Source organism: Dipodomys merriami, unplaced genomic scaffold (genome assembly GCF_024711535.1).
Source record: "Dipodomys merriami isolate MVZ:Mamm:240054 unplaced genomic scaffold, mDipMer1.0.p SCAF_8, whole genome shotgun sequence".
In the NCBI taxonomy this organism is placed as follows: domain Eukaryota; kingdom Metazoa; phylum Chordata; class Mammalia; order Rodentia; family Heteromyidae; genus Dipodomys; species Dipodomys merriami.
In genome coordinates this window covers 13998039-14015535 of record NW_027206401.1, presented here as the reverse complement: position 1 = coordinate 14015535, position 17497 = coordinate 13998039, and the positions used below count along the sequence as shown (strand labels likewise).

At 41.9% G+C, this 17497-nt stretch overlaps 1 protein-coding gene across 2 annotated transcripts; it reads left to right on the top strand.

The window, feature by feature from the left end:
• The first annotated feature begins 2838 nt into the window (after positions 1–2838).
• Positions 2839–17115, top strand: Rab32 (RAB32, member RAS oncogene family). Of its 2 annotated transcripts, XM_070010153.1 has the most exons (3): positions 2841–3179; positions 15014–15291; positions 16653–17115. In XM_070010153.1, the coding sequence occupies exons 1-3, from the start codon at positions 2936–2938 to the stop codon at positions 16800–16802; spliced, it is 672 nt and encodes a 223-aa protein (XP_069866254.1). In that variant the 5' UTR covers positions 2841–2935; the 3' UTR covers positions 16803–17115. The 2 variants fall into 2 exon arrangements, with proteins under 2 accessions (XP_069866255.1, XP_069866254.1); XM_070010154.1 differs by lacking the exons at positions 15014–15291; positions 16653–17115 and adding an exon at positions 3736–5561 and having other exon boundaries at positions 2839–3179.
• Positions 17116–17497: the final 382 nt, after the last annotated feature.

Genomic DNA, 17497 nt, shown 5'->3' with positions numbered 1-17497 from the left:
CAACCAGGCCCTACTTACCAATAGTCCATTCAGCTATGAATTCAGTGATGGGTTAACCCATTGCTGAGGTAACCCATTGCTTCATGAGCTTAGTACTGGCTCATTTCTGGAATCCTAGCTACTCAGGAGTTTGAGATCTGAGGATCATAGCTTGAAGACAAGTCTAGAAGACTCTTATCTCCAATGAACATTACAAAGCTGGAAGTGAAGGTGTGGCTCAAGTGGCAGAGAGCACTGGTTGTGGGTGAAAAATTCAAGCAAGAACATAAGGCCCTCAGTTCAGTACACACACACACACACATACACAACACACACACACACATACACTCATGACACAATTGCCTCCCATCAACAAGCAAGCAAGTCCTTGACACAGGAGACTTTGGAATAGTTTTAAATATTTTCCATATTTTTACTAAGACACCTTTGTATGAAACCAGATGACATACAGTGGTGAGAAGTGGAGGATTTATCTTTTCCCACAAATGCAGATATCTTGGAAGGGTGAACATGAAGGTCTCATGCTGGTTGGCCATGAACTTTCTGAGAGATGCATCCATAATTTTGCAATAGCTACACCGAGGAAGGCCTCCATTTCCTCCATGACTGCTACTTTTTCAAATGCCTCCACCACTGGAAACCACCTTAAAAGATTGTCAGTTACACTGAAGATGGCAGGGTAAGCTGCTGACACCATTTATTTGAGGAAGCCACCAAAGGGCACCAGCTCCAGGTGTTTTCAAGTAGTCAGAAAATGACAGGGGCTGGGGAATATGCCTCAATTCTATAAACGCAGAAGACTTCCCATGCATTTTCTTCACAATGAAATCCTACAATACTGTCACTGTCTTTGCTTTTCTGTGAGGAAGGGGGTTTCAACTTGGGCACCTGGTATTTATTGACTCAGCTGGTACTCTACCATTTAGGCCACACCTCCTGTCTTGTGTTTTCTTTGTGTAATTGGAAGCAGAGTCTGGGACTATTCTGTCTAGCTAGCTTCAAACTGAGATCTTGGAGGTTTCAGCTTCCTGAGTAGCTAGGATTATAGGAGTGAGCCACCAGCATCCAGCAAGTTTCAATCCATTACAGCTTTTACATCTATTCTAGATCTTACTGGCACAAGGCTTAAAAAGCCTTAGTTCTTTTTAGCAACATTAAGTAGGGTCACCTTCATTTAAATACAAGAGTTGTCATTTTTAATAGGTAATTGTGCTTATCATTTTTATTGTTTGCATTCACGGTATATAAATGATTTTGTTTTGTTTTGATATATGTGCCCTAGGCTGGCGTCCTGAACCTCCTGCCTCAGCCTTCTGAGTACTAGCTTTGTAGTATGTATCAGCATACCTGCCAACATGATGTTTTTACATATTTAAATATTTGTTTGTAGTTAAATGTATCTGTTCACTTAGGTGAAGCAAATTAACATATCCATTCTTCTACGGTTGCTCTATTTTAATGGTAAGAACCCTGAAAGTCTACTCTTGTAAAAAGTTTCTAGGAGTGAATATAGTATTATTAACTATAACATTTTACACATTAGATATATATTCATCACATATTTTATATATATATATATTCTGGATATATTCATCACATGATTTAAGCTTGTGACTTTTGGCCTACATTGCCCTCCCCCCACACTCCTTCCCCAACTACTATTATTCTATTTTGTATTTATATATTTGACTTTTTTAAAAAAAAAGATTCTACATATAATAAGAGTGTGAAATATTTTCATTGTGTCAGGCTTATTTCACTTAGCATAATGTCACCAAGCTAATCGATCTTACTGCAAATGGTAGAATCTCTTATTTTAAAGTTGCATAATATTTCTGTGTGTGTGTGTGTGTGTGTGTGTGTGTGTGTGTGTGTGTGAATGTGAATTTCTTTATCTGTTTATCAGCCCAGAGACACTTGGGGCTAGTTTCATATCTTGGTAATGAACTTGGGGTTCAGGTATGCCAGTTCTGGTTTTATTTCCGCTGGATACCTCCCAAGCAGAGGGGTTGGTGGGCCCTATCTTCGCGTGGGCTTTAGTAATGGTATTTCAGATAAAGCACCAAAGTTCAAGCAACACAAGTGAAAAACAGACCAATGGGATTTCATCAACAAAAAGGCCTCGGAACAGCAAAGGAATCCATCAACAGTGAAATAAAAACAGTTGACAGAACGGGAGAAAGTATTTGTGAGCCATAACCCCCCAATCCAAGCACACAATGGAATCACCAACAAGCAGAATAATCACCTCCCGCCCCCCCCCCCCCTCACCCCCAGTGAGCAAGCAGAGGAAGGAACTGAATGGGGAGAGTGTTTCTGAAGAAGGCATAGGCAGAGCCCGCAGACATAAGGAAGGCAAAGTGCACACCCCGCCTGGTTAGTAATCAGGGAACTGCAATGCCCTTCAGCTCACACCTGCTAGGCTAGCCTGCTATCAAACAGAGAAGAGATAATGATAGCTGGCAATGATCTAGAGGAAAGGGAACGCGGCTTGAAGGATCCCCATCACCGCCACCCCCCAAGAAAGAAAACACCAAAACCAGACTTTCTCTAGGACTCAGCCTTAGGTCCTCGGTGAAGTTCCGCGTCCCCCGGGGTGACTGTCACTTTGGGACAGTGGGGGGTGGGGGGGCTGCAGGCCGTCCGGCCTTCCCGAGGCCAAGGATTTATCCCCAGGCCAGGGCTCCGCAGGGAGACTCCCCGGGAGCCCAGCAGGGGGCGGCCCTGGCCCGGAGGGCGGGGAGAGCTGGGGGAGAGGAAGTTGGCTGACCACGGAGGCCGGCCGGTTCCGCCCCCGGTCCGCCCTCGCCCCCCCCCCCGCACATTCCGGGTCCTGTGACCCGCGGGCGCGTCCCGGGACCGGGACCGGCCGGCCTCAGCGACGTCTCCCGCGCGCGCTGGCCCGTGCGTGCGTACCGGAGGGAACCCAGCGCCCATGGCCGGCGGGGGAGCCGAGGAGCCCGGGGCGGCCTCCGGCGCGGCCCCGGAGACCCGCGAGCACCTCTTCAAGGTGCTGGTCATCGGAGAGCTCGGCGTGGGCAAAACCAGCATCATCAAGCGCTACGTCCACCAGCTCTTCTCCCAGCACTACCGGGCCACGATCGGCGTGGACTTCGCGCTCAAGGTGCTCAACTGGGACAGCAGGACCTTGGTGCGGTTACAGCTGTGGGACATCGCGGGTAAGCGCCTGCGCGGGGACCCCCGCTCCCCGGCTCCCCGCCTCTCCCCCCACCCCCATACGCCCTGCTTGGTGCTTCCAGAAGAAATCAGGACCCGCGACACTGCGGTGGGGTGGGGAGAAGGGGGGGACAGGCGGGGGGCGCCTCCCAGGGGACTCGGGTCGGGACAGACCGGCAACAGGGCGATGCAAGGGGGCGGGGGAGCCTAGGCACGGGCCCCTGCTAAGGCCCCCCTACCCCCCTCTTTCCCGGGTGTAAAGGAAGCTGCACCCCATCTCTGTGCTGACAAGAGCCAGGAAGCTGGATAGACCATTCCAGAAGTTTTAACTCTTGAGTGGTGACAGAGCTGGAAGTTGGGGGGGGTGTTGAAATCGGGGTGAAGGGACCCAGGAACTAACTAGGGGAACTGGTCGTTACAAAGGCGCACTTGCAGTTGGAGGCCCGGGACCCAAATGAAATACTGATTTCCTATGGGACGCTTGCTTTTGTTGTCGTTGTTCCAAGGCCTGCCTTGATCTGTGCCCGGCTTTGGTGAGGGCTTTCTTTCTCTTTCCAGCCATGGACAGAGATCCTCTGGATGAGGAAGCCACCGAGAGTATTGTAGAAGTTGTAACTCTGGAAGTGGTAACGAGTTTGGAATGTACCAGAAAGAGTAGGAGCTGTGGGGGAAGAAAAGCTTGGACCGGAGCCCAGCCTTGCCCAGGGAAACTCCACTCCTCCGACTGCTGCTCTTTATGGGAAGGCCCGGTCAGCCAGGGGAAGGTCTGGGAAAGTTTCTTGGAAACTTTATGTTCCTGGTGCCCCAGGGAAACTAACTCCCACCCCTACAACTCCCTCCTTCCCATCCCACCAATGCCCCATGGCTTCCCTGGGCCTGACCTTTGGAGGTTCCTCTGGCAGGTTGCCTTTCCCTGAGGGCCTAAGTGCCCCCACCCCTCCGTACTGTCATTTATGCACACGGCTGTGCTGCTGCAGAAAGGAGATGAACTTTAGGCAAGTTTAATTATGGAGTTGCTCACATCTCCCTAAGTTACCCCTTTCTCACATCCCTGGGGTTCCAAAGCTCCGCATGGAGCACTTGAATAGGAGCATGTTTAGGGTTGATGACATCAGACCACCTATTTTTTACAGATACACATCCTGTGAAGGGTAAGGGAAGGTCACCCCGGGAAGCCAGTCTGCTCTTTCTTCATTTACAGCCTCTCATCATACAGATAAGGAAGTAGGGAAGAATTGAGACTTTATTCTCATTTATTTAAGAGACGATTTCCCCAGCTCCCATAAGAGAATGCAGGAACAGACACATCAGTCCCTCTGAGAAAAAGTAATCAGCCTTGACTCAACTCGTTGTTTTTTTAGTTTTTCTTGGTTACCCCAAACCAAAAGTACGTTTGAAAAGTCATCTTTTAAGTCTGGAGGCTTCTTTTGAAATACTTCCTGCTGTTGCCCAGAGCACTAGTAAACATTTTACTGCATCTGATCCAAGTGGTTGGTTCTAAAGGTTACCCTACCATGTGACAGTCACCATCCATCCAATGGAGCTTCCCAACAAAGATGATCTTAAACCCCTGCCTACAGGGTAGCTGACTTTGCCTTGTTCTTTATGTAAATTGATATTTACGTACTGTAGTTGATTGAGTCCTAGCAGGTAAATGACCTTGAAAGCTAGATTTTTCATAGTGAACATGTTGTAAAATTCAAGGTAGATGGCTTCTATTTGAAGACAAGGAAACAGGAGAATAAAGGGAGTTTTCCCCTTGGATGGCACTTCCTCTCTTTTCATTCTTCTTTTTATATTCCTTGAGACAGAGTCTCATAAGCCAGGATGGCCTAAAACTTGGAATCCTCCTGGCTCAGCCTTTGGAGTACTAGGTATGCACCACCCTGGGCAGGCACCTAGCTTTGCCCTTCTTGAGCAGACTTGTCTAGGCCGGAAGGAGACTGCTTCCATCTTTATCACAGTGGTCACCTACCAAAATGGCACCTACTTGTAAAACTTGAACTTTGACAAGAAAGCAAGCATCGTCATCAGATCTCCAAAAGGGATTTCTGATTACTAGCTACTGTTGCCTTAAAAAATATATATCGTTATTATAAAAGTGATATTCAGTTAGATAAGTTAGGTAGAGCACATTTCTTTGGGGGCAGTGTCACCTCTTCCCTCACTCTATCCCGTCTTCCCCTCCCATCCCCCTCCCCCACAAGTTGTATAGTTCATTTTCAACATAGTGTCTAGTGAGCACCCCTGCTGTATTTGTTAACCGTTCTCCCTCCATTTCTGTGAACCAACAAGACAAAAAGAAAAGAAAACAAAAACAGCAACAAAGGAAAAAAAACCCTCATTTTCATTTCCTGAGGTTTATTTCAATAAATACTATTGTATATGGCCAAATGCACCTATGTATTGTGCCTTTGTAGTTCTTTCCTAAGAATATCCTACTTTAGTCTTGCTGTGCATGAATGGCTAGAGTCCTATATAATTTATCATGTCCCAGTATATTTTAGATCTAGCTTCCACATACGGGAGAAAAAAAAACATATGAAGTTTATATCTCTGATCTTGGCTTACCTACTGTTGTCTTAACAGAAATGTTTGTACCATTCAGCAAGCACATATTCAGAAGTAAATGTATGAAGTAATTAGAAATGACGAAGGCCTTTCTTCTAATTCAGATTTTGACGTAAGGATAGCAAGAGACAAAATAACAGATGGGAGCCTATAGCATTAACTAAGCTTGGTTTGAATAGTTGAGCCATTAATGAGTCCTCCCTTACTCATACCATTTGAATTAAGTAGGAGTCATATAATGAAAACAAGCCAACCAAAGGCCACTCCTGCAATTTCCCCTGTGGCTAAACATATTTGCCTTAAACAGCAGCAACATTGGATCATAGTAAGTTCTCCAAAAAGTAGAAAGATTCCTTAATTGCAAAACAGGAAGTAGAGCAAGCCACTTGATATGACTAACTTAGGGGTCAATGTTATTACTATGTCCTTTTTGTTAATGAAATGAGCAAAGCAGTAAAGACATAATGTCAACAGTATCTAACCTACAAAGCTGTGGCAAATGTAAATGGCAAGAATTGCTGAATGTTTTTAGCCAGGAAGTTTTGGCTAAACTCTTTGGATAAAGAACCATATTAACTTGCAGGTTACAAGCCCTAATGAATCTTTTCTCAAGGCACTAAAAAAGAAAAAAAAATGGGCTGGGAAGGTGGCTCAGTGGTAGAGTGCTTACTTTGCATGCATGAGGCCCTAGGTCTGATTCCTCAGCGCCACATAAGCAGAAAAAGCTGGAAGTGGTGCTGTGGCTCAAGTGGTAAAGCACTAGTATTGATCTGAAGAGCAGCCCAGGCCCAGAGTTCAGGCTCCATGACCGAAAAAAACAAACAAACAAAAACAAAAATGTTGCTCAGTACATACTAGAAATATATTAATATATTTAAATTTACATTAAAATTTCGAATACAGCTGTACAAAAACACACTAAATTAAGATATAATATGAGATTTTCTCTGAACTTTTTAATGCTTAGCAACATAAAGTAGTATGTGGATTCATGAGCGTCTTGCTTATTAGTGATTTTAAAAATGTTCTAGACAGGTTGAATGGATAGTTGAAGTTAAATCTTAGAATGAAGTTGGCTATTATATCTTCTGTACTTTAGGCTTGATGTATTGATTGAGGTAATTTGCAACATTTCTTAGGCCAGAGGACAAACTGGAACTATTATATTTTACCCCAAACCAAAATATTTTAAGTTGTATAAAATATATTTAAACTCATTCCAGTTTCTGTCCTAGCGTAGAAGTCTCTTCTTGATTTCCTTGTTCCATCTTATACTTGGCCAATTATTACACTTAACTACCTCTGTCTTATTTCATAACCCTCTGTTAGCCCTTCATGAGAAAGAAAGAACCTAGAATATTACATTTAATGCTTTAATCACCTTTCAAGTGACAATCTGGGATTATGAATATTCAGTTATCTTTTAAATATAAAGAAGTGGTGCTTTGAGAAATAAAGTCTATTTAGTTATATCTATCCAGTGTCACATAAACCCAGTAGTAAGTTTCCTAGGGCTTGTTGGTGGCCTATTGTTTAAAACTAATTGAAAAAGCTGTTTCCAATCTCTGTTCCACTCAGGTGAGGTGACTTGGTCTTGCCATTGTAGTCTTAGTCAGGCTTTTCCATGGTGCTCAACTGCAAGTAATGCCATCCTAACATCTTGACATCTTTCTCCGTTGCTGAATTCTGAAACACCGTGAGTGCTCCAGTCTGTTCATAGGCTGTGCATTCACAATTGTCCACACAAGCAGTGGTTAGCACAACTGCATATTTGTATTGTTGTTCACGGAAACTCCCTGGATAGTGCTGTGCCTGTGGTTTGTCACTTTTTAATGTTTCTATTCTTAGTTGCTTCAATTGCCCCATTAAGCTGAAAAAATGCAGTATAGAAAGTGGCACACTGACAGGAAATTCTAAAACCTTTCTTAACTCTCAGCAAGTTGCCTGACCAGTCCACCTTTTGAATTGATTTATATAAGGCTCTTCCTCATAGTCTAAACATAATAGTGGTTTACTAACTTGATCAAGAAAACATAGGTAATCAGTGGCACTGTGTCAAAAGTTGAATGATTCTTGGATAGGAAAACAATAAGCTTTTAGCAGTATAGGGTATGGGGTTTACTAATGTCAAAATTGTAGCATAAATCCTTTTTGAATGCTTTAACACTCAATTAGAGCTTGTAATTCATGCTTTAAACTTGTAATGATCACTATCTTGTCCTGTTTGTGATGTAAATTTTCCAGTTAAATCTCTCTTACTTATAAAGTCAGAATTTCCACATAGAGTTTTGATTGTTTTTTTCTTTTTTTTTTTTTTTCTTTCCGTCATGGGGCTTGAACTCAGGGTCTGGGGACTGTCCCTGAGCTCTTTTGCCCAAGGCTAGCATTCTACCACGTTGAGCCACAGCTCCACTTTGGGTTTTTGAGTGGTTAATTGGAGATAGGAGTCTCACAGGGACTTTTCTGCACAAGCTGACTTTGAACCGCTTTCCTCAGATCTCAGCCTTCTGAGTACCTAGGATTACAGGTGTGAGCCAACGGCACCCAGCTTGAGTCTTGATTTTTAACTCCCTCATTTTATATTTATTCTGAAAGACTGTTTCTAAACTTGGATATCTCTGCATGTAGCAAAGCTATTTTTTGGCATATAGTTGCAGAGACAGTTTGGAAAAGCCAGGCAATAATTGTAGATGTTTGCCTGTACTACTGTCAATCTTCTCTGTTTAAACCTGTAAGTCATATAGGATTTTAGGCACACATTATTTTCAAATATATTTTAGGACAAATTGTATCACTCATATATAGATTTTCCTGACAATCCATCTTTTATACACTTTTTTTTGTAGGGAAGTTTCTGTGATTATTATTCTACTTTAAAATGTACCCATAGTTGGGAACTGGTGGCTCGAACCCGTAATCCTAGCTATGCAGAGAACTGAGTAAGATTTTGAGGATGGAGGTTGAAAGCCAGTCAAGGCAGACAAATCTGAGAGACTCTTATCTCTGAATTAACCAGCAAAAAGCCAGAAATGGAGGTTTGGCTCCAGTGGTAGAATGCTAGCCTTGAGCTAAAGGACAAGCACCCAGACCCTGATTAAAATTTCCTCCCAATACACAGAACAAACTGTACCCAGGACTTCGTTTTTATTTAGATAGGATGAGACATAGATCAGGAGCTCCGTGCCACTAATATGGTTAAAGACTCACTCTGTACCTACAGGAGGGACACACCAGGCCTTGTAGGGCCAGAGGGAGAAGAGTCAAGGACAGCTGTTAGGCAGAAAGAAGAAGCAATGTTAATTCCTGAACTAGAGCCTGTATCATAGAGTTTGAGTTTGGGGATGGGTAAGGAAGGGTCTACATATGGAGTGAATTGGAGATTGGGTAGTTTGACTATCTCCATGTTTTCTAGACCACAGAGGTGTACTCCCCTTGTCTGATATCTGGCCCTGGCCTGGGATGATTTAGGCCAGGGAGATAGTGTCCTAGTCTGTAGAAGCTTAATAAAAAGAGTTATAGAGGGAGGGAGGGACTGAGGATATGGCTCACGTTGATAAAGCACCTACTTAGCAAGCTTGAGGCCCAGAGTTCAAATCTAGTCCTGCAAGAAAGCAAAAACAAAAAGAGAGAAGACTGATGTGGGCATTGTATTCACATATTAAAGGTGTGTTTGGATTCAGGTTATTTGCCATCTACCAAGATGTCAAAGCATCATAAAATATTTACAAGACAGAGTTGGAAGAGAGGGGAGAGAACAATGGAACAGGTGATATTTATCAAGATCCATTGTACTGAAACTGACATGTTGAATTGAAACCTCTTTGTATGACTAAAGATGCAAAAAACTTAATTTAAAAAAATTAACACTAAAAAGTGAATCCTCTTTCTTATTTAAAAAAATAAAAATAAGCATGTTTAATATGCAATCCTTGATACATACTGAAATTGAGAGATAAGATAAAATGTCCCTTCAAAGAAGAAAAATTTGAAGACCTCAGAGTTTATAGCATGGGAGTCACATGATCTTCAAATAGGGAAGACTTCATACTTCATCACAACACTTAAGTTATGGAGAGAAGGCTGAGTCAACAAGTTTCTATTAGAGGTCTAGAAGTCTTCTCTCTCTGTCTCTGTCTCTGTCTCTATCTCTCTCTCTTTTGTTAGTCATGGGGCCTGAACTCTGGGCCCAGGCACTGTCACTCAGCTTATAAGCACAAGGCTAGCGTTCTACCATTTGAGCCACAGTGCCACTTCCAGTTTTTCTGCTTATGTGGTGCTGAGGGATCGAACCCAGGGCCTCATTCATGCGAGGCAAACACTCTACCACTGAGCCACCTTCCCAGCCCCTAGAAGTCTTCTCTTTATGGTGGAGTGCATTCATATAAACCTGAGATACTTCTAGAGCCCTAGACAAAAGACAAGAAATAGTGTTTAGAGTTCTATTCAGTTGTATTTGCACAAAAGCCTTTAGCACTTTAGGATGTAGAAGCAGGCACAGATAGCTTCTTCACTCTTTTGAGACAGAGACAGAATCACAGAAAAGCAAATGGATAGCCCAGGTTTCACTGAAGGATTTCTGCCGGTCTTTCTCACGGATAGATGATCTATACTCCTGTCTTTACTGTGTTCACTCAATTCTGCCTACACCTTTTCCTTAAGCATCTTCTGCAGTGGTTTCAATTGCTTCTTGAAGTTAAGGCCTATCTGCTGTCATCCCAAATAAAATCCAAGGAAGGAAATTTGGGCCAGCAATTAGGAATCTTCAAACCAACCACATTAGACTTCCTAGAGCCTGGAAAGTTGCCATCTGTGAAGCGCCATGGGCGGTTCTGAGTCACTCTAACATTGGAAAAGATGGTTGTGTGTTAGCTCAATACTTGACAACATGCTTATCTTCTCACTGTGCTCTACGAGTTTATCACTTGATCAGAAAACCTGCCTGCTGTTGGCATCTTCTGGCATCTTCCTTCTCACATTCCCCATCCCTGCCATCCTTTGCTAGAGTCATAGCAATTCTGAGAAGTGTCATCCTGAATCCTCTCCATGAGGCTAATTTGGGGTTGTAAAAGTCATGTACAGGACAGAAAGGGGATACATTTTACTCCTATTGAACACGGTTATCTCTAAAGGACCCTTAAAATGGTTATCAATGTGACCACAAATTGGCCAACTATTTTGATTTACGTAATGACCTCTTATAATGTGTGACTAGACATTGCTTGTTTGAAGCCTCTTTCCTCTCTGAAATACATAATAAAATTTAAGGAATTTTAAAAAAAAAAACTTTTCACTTACTGCCTAGAAAGTATATATTTCCGCCAACCTTGAGTACTAATGTGTAGTGTGGCAGCTTTCAGTGGATGAAGATTAAGTATTTATAAATAGAAATTTTAATATGTTTCATCATAACACTCTAATTTGGTTTGAGCTGCTCAACTAACATTAAAAGAGACTCATAGATCACCTATTAGGTGGGAGGCATGAATATAAGATTTAGAAAAATAATGAAAAGCTAAACAGAAACAGTGATGAAAATCCCAAGAAAAAAGTATATTCAACTTGCCCTTCTGATAACAGCAGAACTCAGTAATTTCTTTCTTTTTATTGGGTTTTGAACGTAGGGCCTTACACCTGCTAGGCAGGTGCTCTACCACTGAGCCACACCTCTAGCCCAAGGTTTAAGGTTTTCTTCAGCTTTAATGAGGTAAGGCAAGTGTTCATATATGCTTTCTTTAACTTAGTTGGAAAACAAATTCCAGAAACATACTTATTTTGTCCTTTGCAGTTCTACTCAGTATCATTAATGTTGAAAACCTCCAACTATTTACATAAACCTTTGAATCCTTTTCCAACACTGGTACCTTTTGGTTAATCCATTAGCATAGGTATGACATTGTGTGAATCTTTACATCTCTTTTGGGTTGCATGTTGGGGTGTTCTTTTTCTTGGTTCTGAGTGCCCAAATGTCAAGTAATAATTAAGATACCTTCCTCTAGAGAAGGAAGAGGCATATTGATGAAGACAAAGACATGGTGTGGGAGGGGATACAAAAGCTGTGCCTAATATTAGGGGGATTAATGCACTGGACAAAAGAGGACCTTCCCTTAGCTAGTATGGGAGAGCCCAGTAGCCCAGCAGTCTTCTTTCTGTACTTATTCTGGGAGAGATAGAGAAGGGGTATGCTTTTGTAGTAGTCATACCCTGTCCTTACATACACTCAGCTACTAATACTTCCAGAATCTCTTTGGAAATACAGGATGAATGCAAAAAATGTCTACTCTAGCAAGTATCTGGCTAACAGATTATACAGCACAGTGGAACAATCAACCCAGAAAATTAGAGTCATTTCATCTCCCTGGAACTCTATTCTCTCATCTATAAAGGAAGAGAGGCAAGATGATTCAGCACCTCATCCTAGTAAGTCCCAGTCAGCAGGAACTGCCAGCTCTTCTCAGAGAAAGTGATGCTGCCTAGAATTCTCCCTGGGTGAAGCTGAACTTGTTCAATAAACCTGTTCAAAGAGGAAGTCTCTCAGGTTCCAAATCAATCTCCATTTCCATTGTTACTGCAGTCTACACACACACACACACACACACACACACACACACACACACACACAAATCAATCTCCATTTCCATTGTTACTGCAGTCTACACATACACACACACACACACACACACACACACACACACACACTCACACACACACACACACACACACACACACACAGTCTTTTACTACCCAGCTCTCTCCTGTCAGATTCCACCACACCCAACCTAGGCACTCACCAACACATGATAGGAATTACCTACATTTTGGTAAAAGTATCTTTTATGATCTTTTGGTTACTTTATTAATTGGATTTTTGTCTTCTTCTTGAGGAGTCTTTTCGTACTTTCTCTGATACAAATCTTTTACCAAATAGGTGATTCACATTTTGCCTTCCAGTCAGTCCCTTTTATTCTCAGCTGCTTAATTATACAATTGGTTTTTTTATTCTACATATAATGTGGTTTTTTATACATAGTTTCGGCTGTGAAGGCCACCAGGGCGTTTCTAATCCTAGCCTTTACCTCTGAGGAGAATCGGTTGACATTTCTTAGAGCCCAGTGTCCTCTAAAGTTCTTTTCACAGACATTTTTCATAGATATTTCTGATTTTCCTATGCTTTATGAAAAGTGTATACCAGTAAATCTTTTTAATATCACTTCATATGATTAACAAAAAGAATTAGATTTTCAGATGATTCACTAAAAAAGAAAGAAAGGAAGGAAGGAAGAAAGAAAGAAAAGCAACAATCACACCTGCTAGTTTTTTTTTTGTTTTTTTGTTTTTTTTTCCGGTCCAGTCATGGTGCCTGGACTCTGGGCCTGGGCGCTGCCCCTCAGCTCTTCAGCTCAAGGCTAGCACTCTACCACTTGAGCCACAGCACCACTTCGGGCTTTTTTCTTTTTGCTTATGTGGTGCTGAGGAATCAAACCCAGGGCCTCATTCATGCAAGGCAAGTGCTCTATCACTGAGCCACCTTCCCAGCCACACACCTGCTAGTTTATATGGATATCCATACTTTCATTTTACTAGTTTGGCACCCTATTGTCTTTTCTCAATTCAAAGGATGATCCAAAGGAGTATTTTCTTATTACTTTCTAATTACCTTTTGTTAATCCTTCTATTTTGACCTAAGACTCCCTTAATGAGGCTAATTACTTCAGTAGCTGTGCTCCTTGCATACTTAATTAAAATTCATAACAATGGAAGTAGTTAGCAGTTAGTGGAACTTTAAGTCTGAACAACATTAATGCATTTATGTAGGCTTTCTGAAGAATAATGACCTTTCCCTTGAACTGTTGGAATATCCTGAATGCTAATGTCTATATCATTGTTAAATAAAAGTTTATAAAAAGTACAGTGCTGACTTTTTATAAGTGTCACCATGATGGCCAAATAAACTATACAGTTTACTGGTTAGCTTAACAGAACCAAAAAGATATGAATAGGACACAGTTCACAGTATGTGGCCATTTGTTATAATGACATTTAAACTTTTGGACTGCAATAGTGCAGCTTAAACACACACACACACACACAGCAGTCAACAAAGTCAAAGCAATATATAAAATAGTATGATGCTGTTCTAAAATTTGGAGAAGAATTTTGCAATTTGAGGTGGCTTTTCACATGTGAAAGTCAAAAGAAGATAAACACATGACCATAAAGCACAGATAAAGCTTGCTTCTCATCATGTGCTTTAACAGGAAGTGACCTACCGGAGTGCCTTTATCACAGATCCAAGTGATACACCTTAGATGCTCATTGTCACTCATGTTTTCCTCTCAAGATAGCCAGCAAGTTAGTTAACTTGCTGAACTATCTGAGTTTTAGACGTCATAGTAACTGCAGAATAGTTTAGAATCTTCATCTCCTTGACTTGATGGAATCCGAAGGCCTGGCTTCCGGTTGTCTTTTGGTCAGCATCTTTTAATGTGTCTTTTCGTATGTCAGATGAAGATAAGTGTCCTTCCTCTGTGAAAGATAAGTATGGTTAAAGAGGGTAATCCTGCCTAGATGTCAAGGGAAAACTGTCGGAAGTAGCAGAATTTACCAAAGTGTTTAACAGTGTTTGAATTATTTCCAAAGGACAGTGATGTTTGAAGTACTCTGCAGTTGATCTTTGTTACAGTCATACAACCAGCTCTACTGCTTCTTGTTCAGAAACTGTAGCTTTTCATGTGTCTGCTGCTTAAGAAGGGAGCAGTTCTACATATTGAGTAAGTGGTTGGTAGAGATGAGAGATGTGAAGGAAAGATGAACTGAGAACAGGAGGTGCTTTTATCTCTAGTCGTCTTAATCTTCCCGCATGGCTTTTTACCACTGCCATTATCTTCTTCCTATGAGCTTCCTTTTCTTCTATTCTTGTCTCTTCCTCTTCTAGCTCCTTTTTTCCCCTTCCAGTACCTGATTCTTTTCTCTTAGACTAAGGAGAGAGGAGAAAGAAAAGGCCAACTTCAGGGCTGTCAGATTGAAGTTTCTGGTGAATGCTTTATACACGCACATGACATATGACTAGTCAATTGCGCAGTCCAGCATATTATCAGCCTTTTTCACTTCGTCCGTCATGGTTCTGTATTGGATATTTTTCAGTGCTACTAATGCGTGTTACCATTAATGGGAGATGTTTGTTTGCAGTAATTTTTAAGATCACTGGAGTCATCTAAATAAGACTCTCAGAATGACAAGTGTTTAATGTCTTTGTATTTGTCTCCAGGGCAGGAGCGATTCGGCAATATGACCCGAGTATACTATAAAGAAGCTGTTGGTGCTTTTGTTGTGTTTGATATATCGAGAAGTTCGACGTTTGAGGCAGTCTTAAAATGGAAAAGCGACCTGGATAGTAAAGTTCATCTTCCCAATGGCAGCCCTATTCCTGCTGTCCTCCTGGCTAACAAATGTGACCAGAAAAGGGAGGGTGCACCAAGTCTGCCTCAGATGGAACAGTTCTGCAAAGACCATGGCTTCACTGGGTGGTTTGAAACCTCTGCCAAGGTATGCTCTCCTTACGCTTGAATGTGTTTCCCTTGTCAGTACGAGAAGTGATGTGAAGCATGCAGATGGATTGCAGAGAGCTTGGTTTTCTTTTTAAGCCCAGAAAAAAAAATATTATAGCATGGGTATGGAATAGATTCCCTCACCTCACCGCAGGAGCTCTTTTAAAATTAGCTATTGTGTAGTGATTCAAAGAGCAAGTTTTGCATTAAAAATAATGGTAAGTGTTATATAAAACAAGAGTCAAATAACATTTCCTGTGTTTGAGTTTTCACTGAGATACTTCTCACACTACTGGAGAAAACGAGAAATAAGGTGCACCATTGAGAACAGGCGTTTTTTACTTTTACAAGACAATTACAAGAACTATGGAGAGGTGTCCTTGGGGAAGATGGATGTCCTATGCAGGAAGGCCTGGGAAAACTAGAGTTAACTATGTGAAAGATTTGAAAAAAAAAGAAACTAAAAGTCATCATTTGTGACGTGCTTCCTTCCATGAGTTGGATAAAATGTTTGGGGTTTTTGTTTTCTATTATTGGGGACTGGATTTTTTTTTAGTTAAGAAAAAATGCTAACATGGATTTTTACAAGGCTTAACAATCCAGCAATACTGGAAAGTAAAAGGGAGCATGGGAAGTACATCCTATTGGAGGGTTATATGCACAGAAGGTTTCCCAGAGGAGAGCTCAATAATGATTAGACATAAAGGTGGTAGTGTGTTTAAGAAATAATGACAAATACCCACTCATGAATTCATATATTCTTAACAAGTTCAAGCTAAGAGTATATGTTGTATAGATTTCTGTGTGTGTGTGTGTGTGTGTGTGTGTGTGTGCGTGCAGACGTGAGAAGGGAAAATTGGCTAAAAGTTTCCTTGAGCATCAATGGTTCACTCCTATAATCCTAGCTACTCAGGAGGCTGAGAGCTCAGACTCACAGTTTTGGTTTTTGATGGGTTTTTTTTTTGTTTGTTTTGTTTTGTTTTTTTTGTTGGTTGTGGGCCCTGGACTCTGGGCCTGGGCTCTGTCCCTTAGCTTGTAAGCTCAAAGCTACCACTTGAGCCACAGTGCCACTTCCAGCTTTTTCTGCTTATGTAGTGCTGAGGAATCGAACCCAGGGCCTCATGCATGCAAGGCAAGCACTCTACCACGGAGCCACCTTCCCAGCCCTCAGGCTCACAGTTTGGATCCAGCCTGGGCAGACAAATCTGTGAACCTCTTCTCTCCAGTTAGCCAGCAAAAAGCCAGAAGTGGAGTTACAGCTTACATGGTAGAACACCATCTTCTCTGATGAAGCTTCCTTTAATGCTTTCATTTGAAAACAGGTCCCTGTCTAATGTATTCTTGGCTTCTGCATTGTAGGATAACATAAACATAGATGAAGCCACCCGGTTCCTAGTGGAAAACATCCTTGTGAACAACCAAAACTTTCCTAGCGAAGAAAATGATTTGGACAAGATTAAACTGGATCAGGAGACCTTGGTAGCAGAGCACAGATCCCAGTGCTGCTAGTGGGGCTCTGCCTCTCACATGCCTGCCTCGGTACAGAGGGCTTGGCTGCGAATCTCCCACAAGTTCATCTCATCTCATTTCAGCTCATCTCGCAGTGTTCTCAGACATCTCTGAATACGGAAGATGAAACAAGGAGAGGAGTCTCTCTGCTAGAGGCTCTGTGATTTACAGATAAACCCCAGGCATTTTTTTGGTACTGTTATATGAAGCCTAATGTTTACATCCTTTTAAGCATGTCTGTAAATGACTTTCAAGTTGTAGCTTTTCGTGTAAACCCTGGGGTGGTAATAAAACTTCCCTGTGGTGTTTCTGACATGTTGAGTCTCTGCTTTTCTCTCCATATGCCATCTCCTCTTGCCAACAAGGTTTTGAAATTCTGTTAGCCACCAAGATTGAAGTTCTTGTTTAACGGCGCCATTTTCCATTCAGAACTTTGGAAGTGCATGTAGAATTGTCATCTCTAAATGTATTGATTTCATCAGACATTATAGTCATTACTTGCTGGGTACATGGCCACACCTCTAAAACAGTAAGATGGTTTTCCTGTGTGCACAGAAAGTACTCATACCACCCTGCATTAGTTCTGGTTACTATCATGTAAAAAAAAGGTGTTAAAGAGTATTTCTTCTCCTTTTCTTTCTTCTCTCTTCTGTGTGTGTGTGTGTGTGTGTGTGTGTGTATGTGTGTGTGTGTAT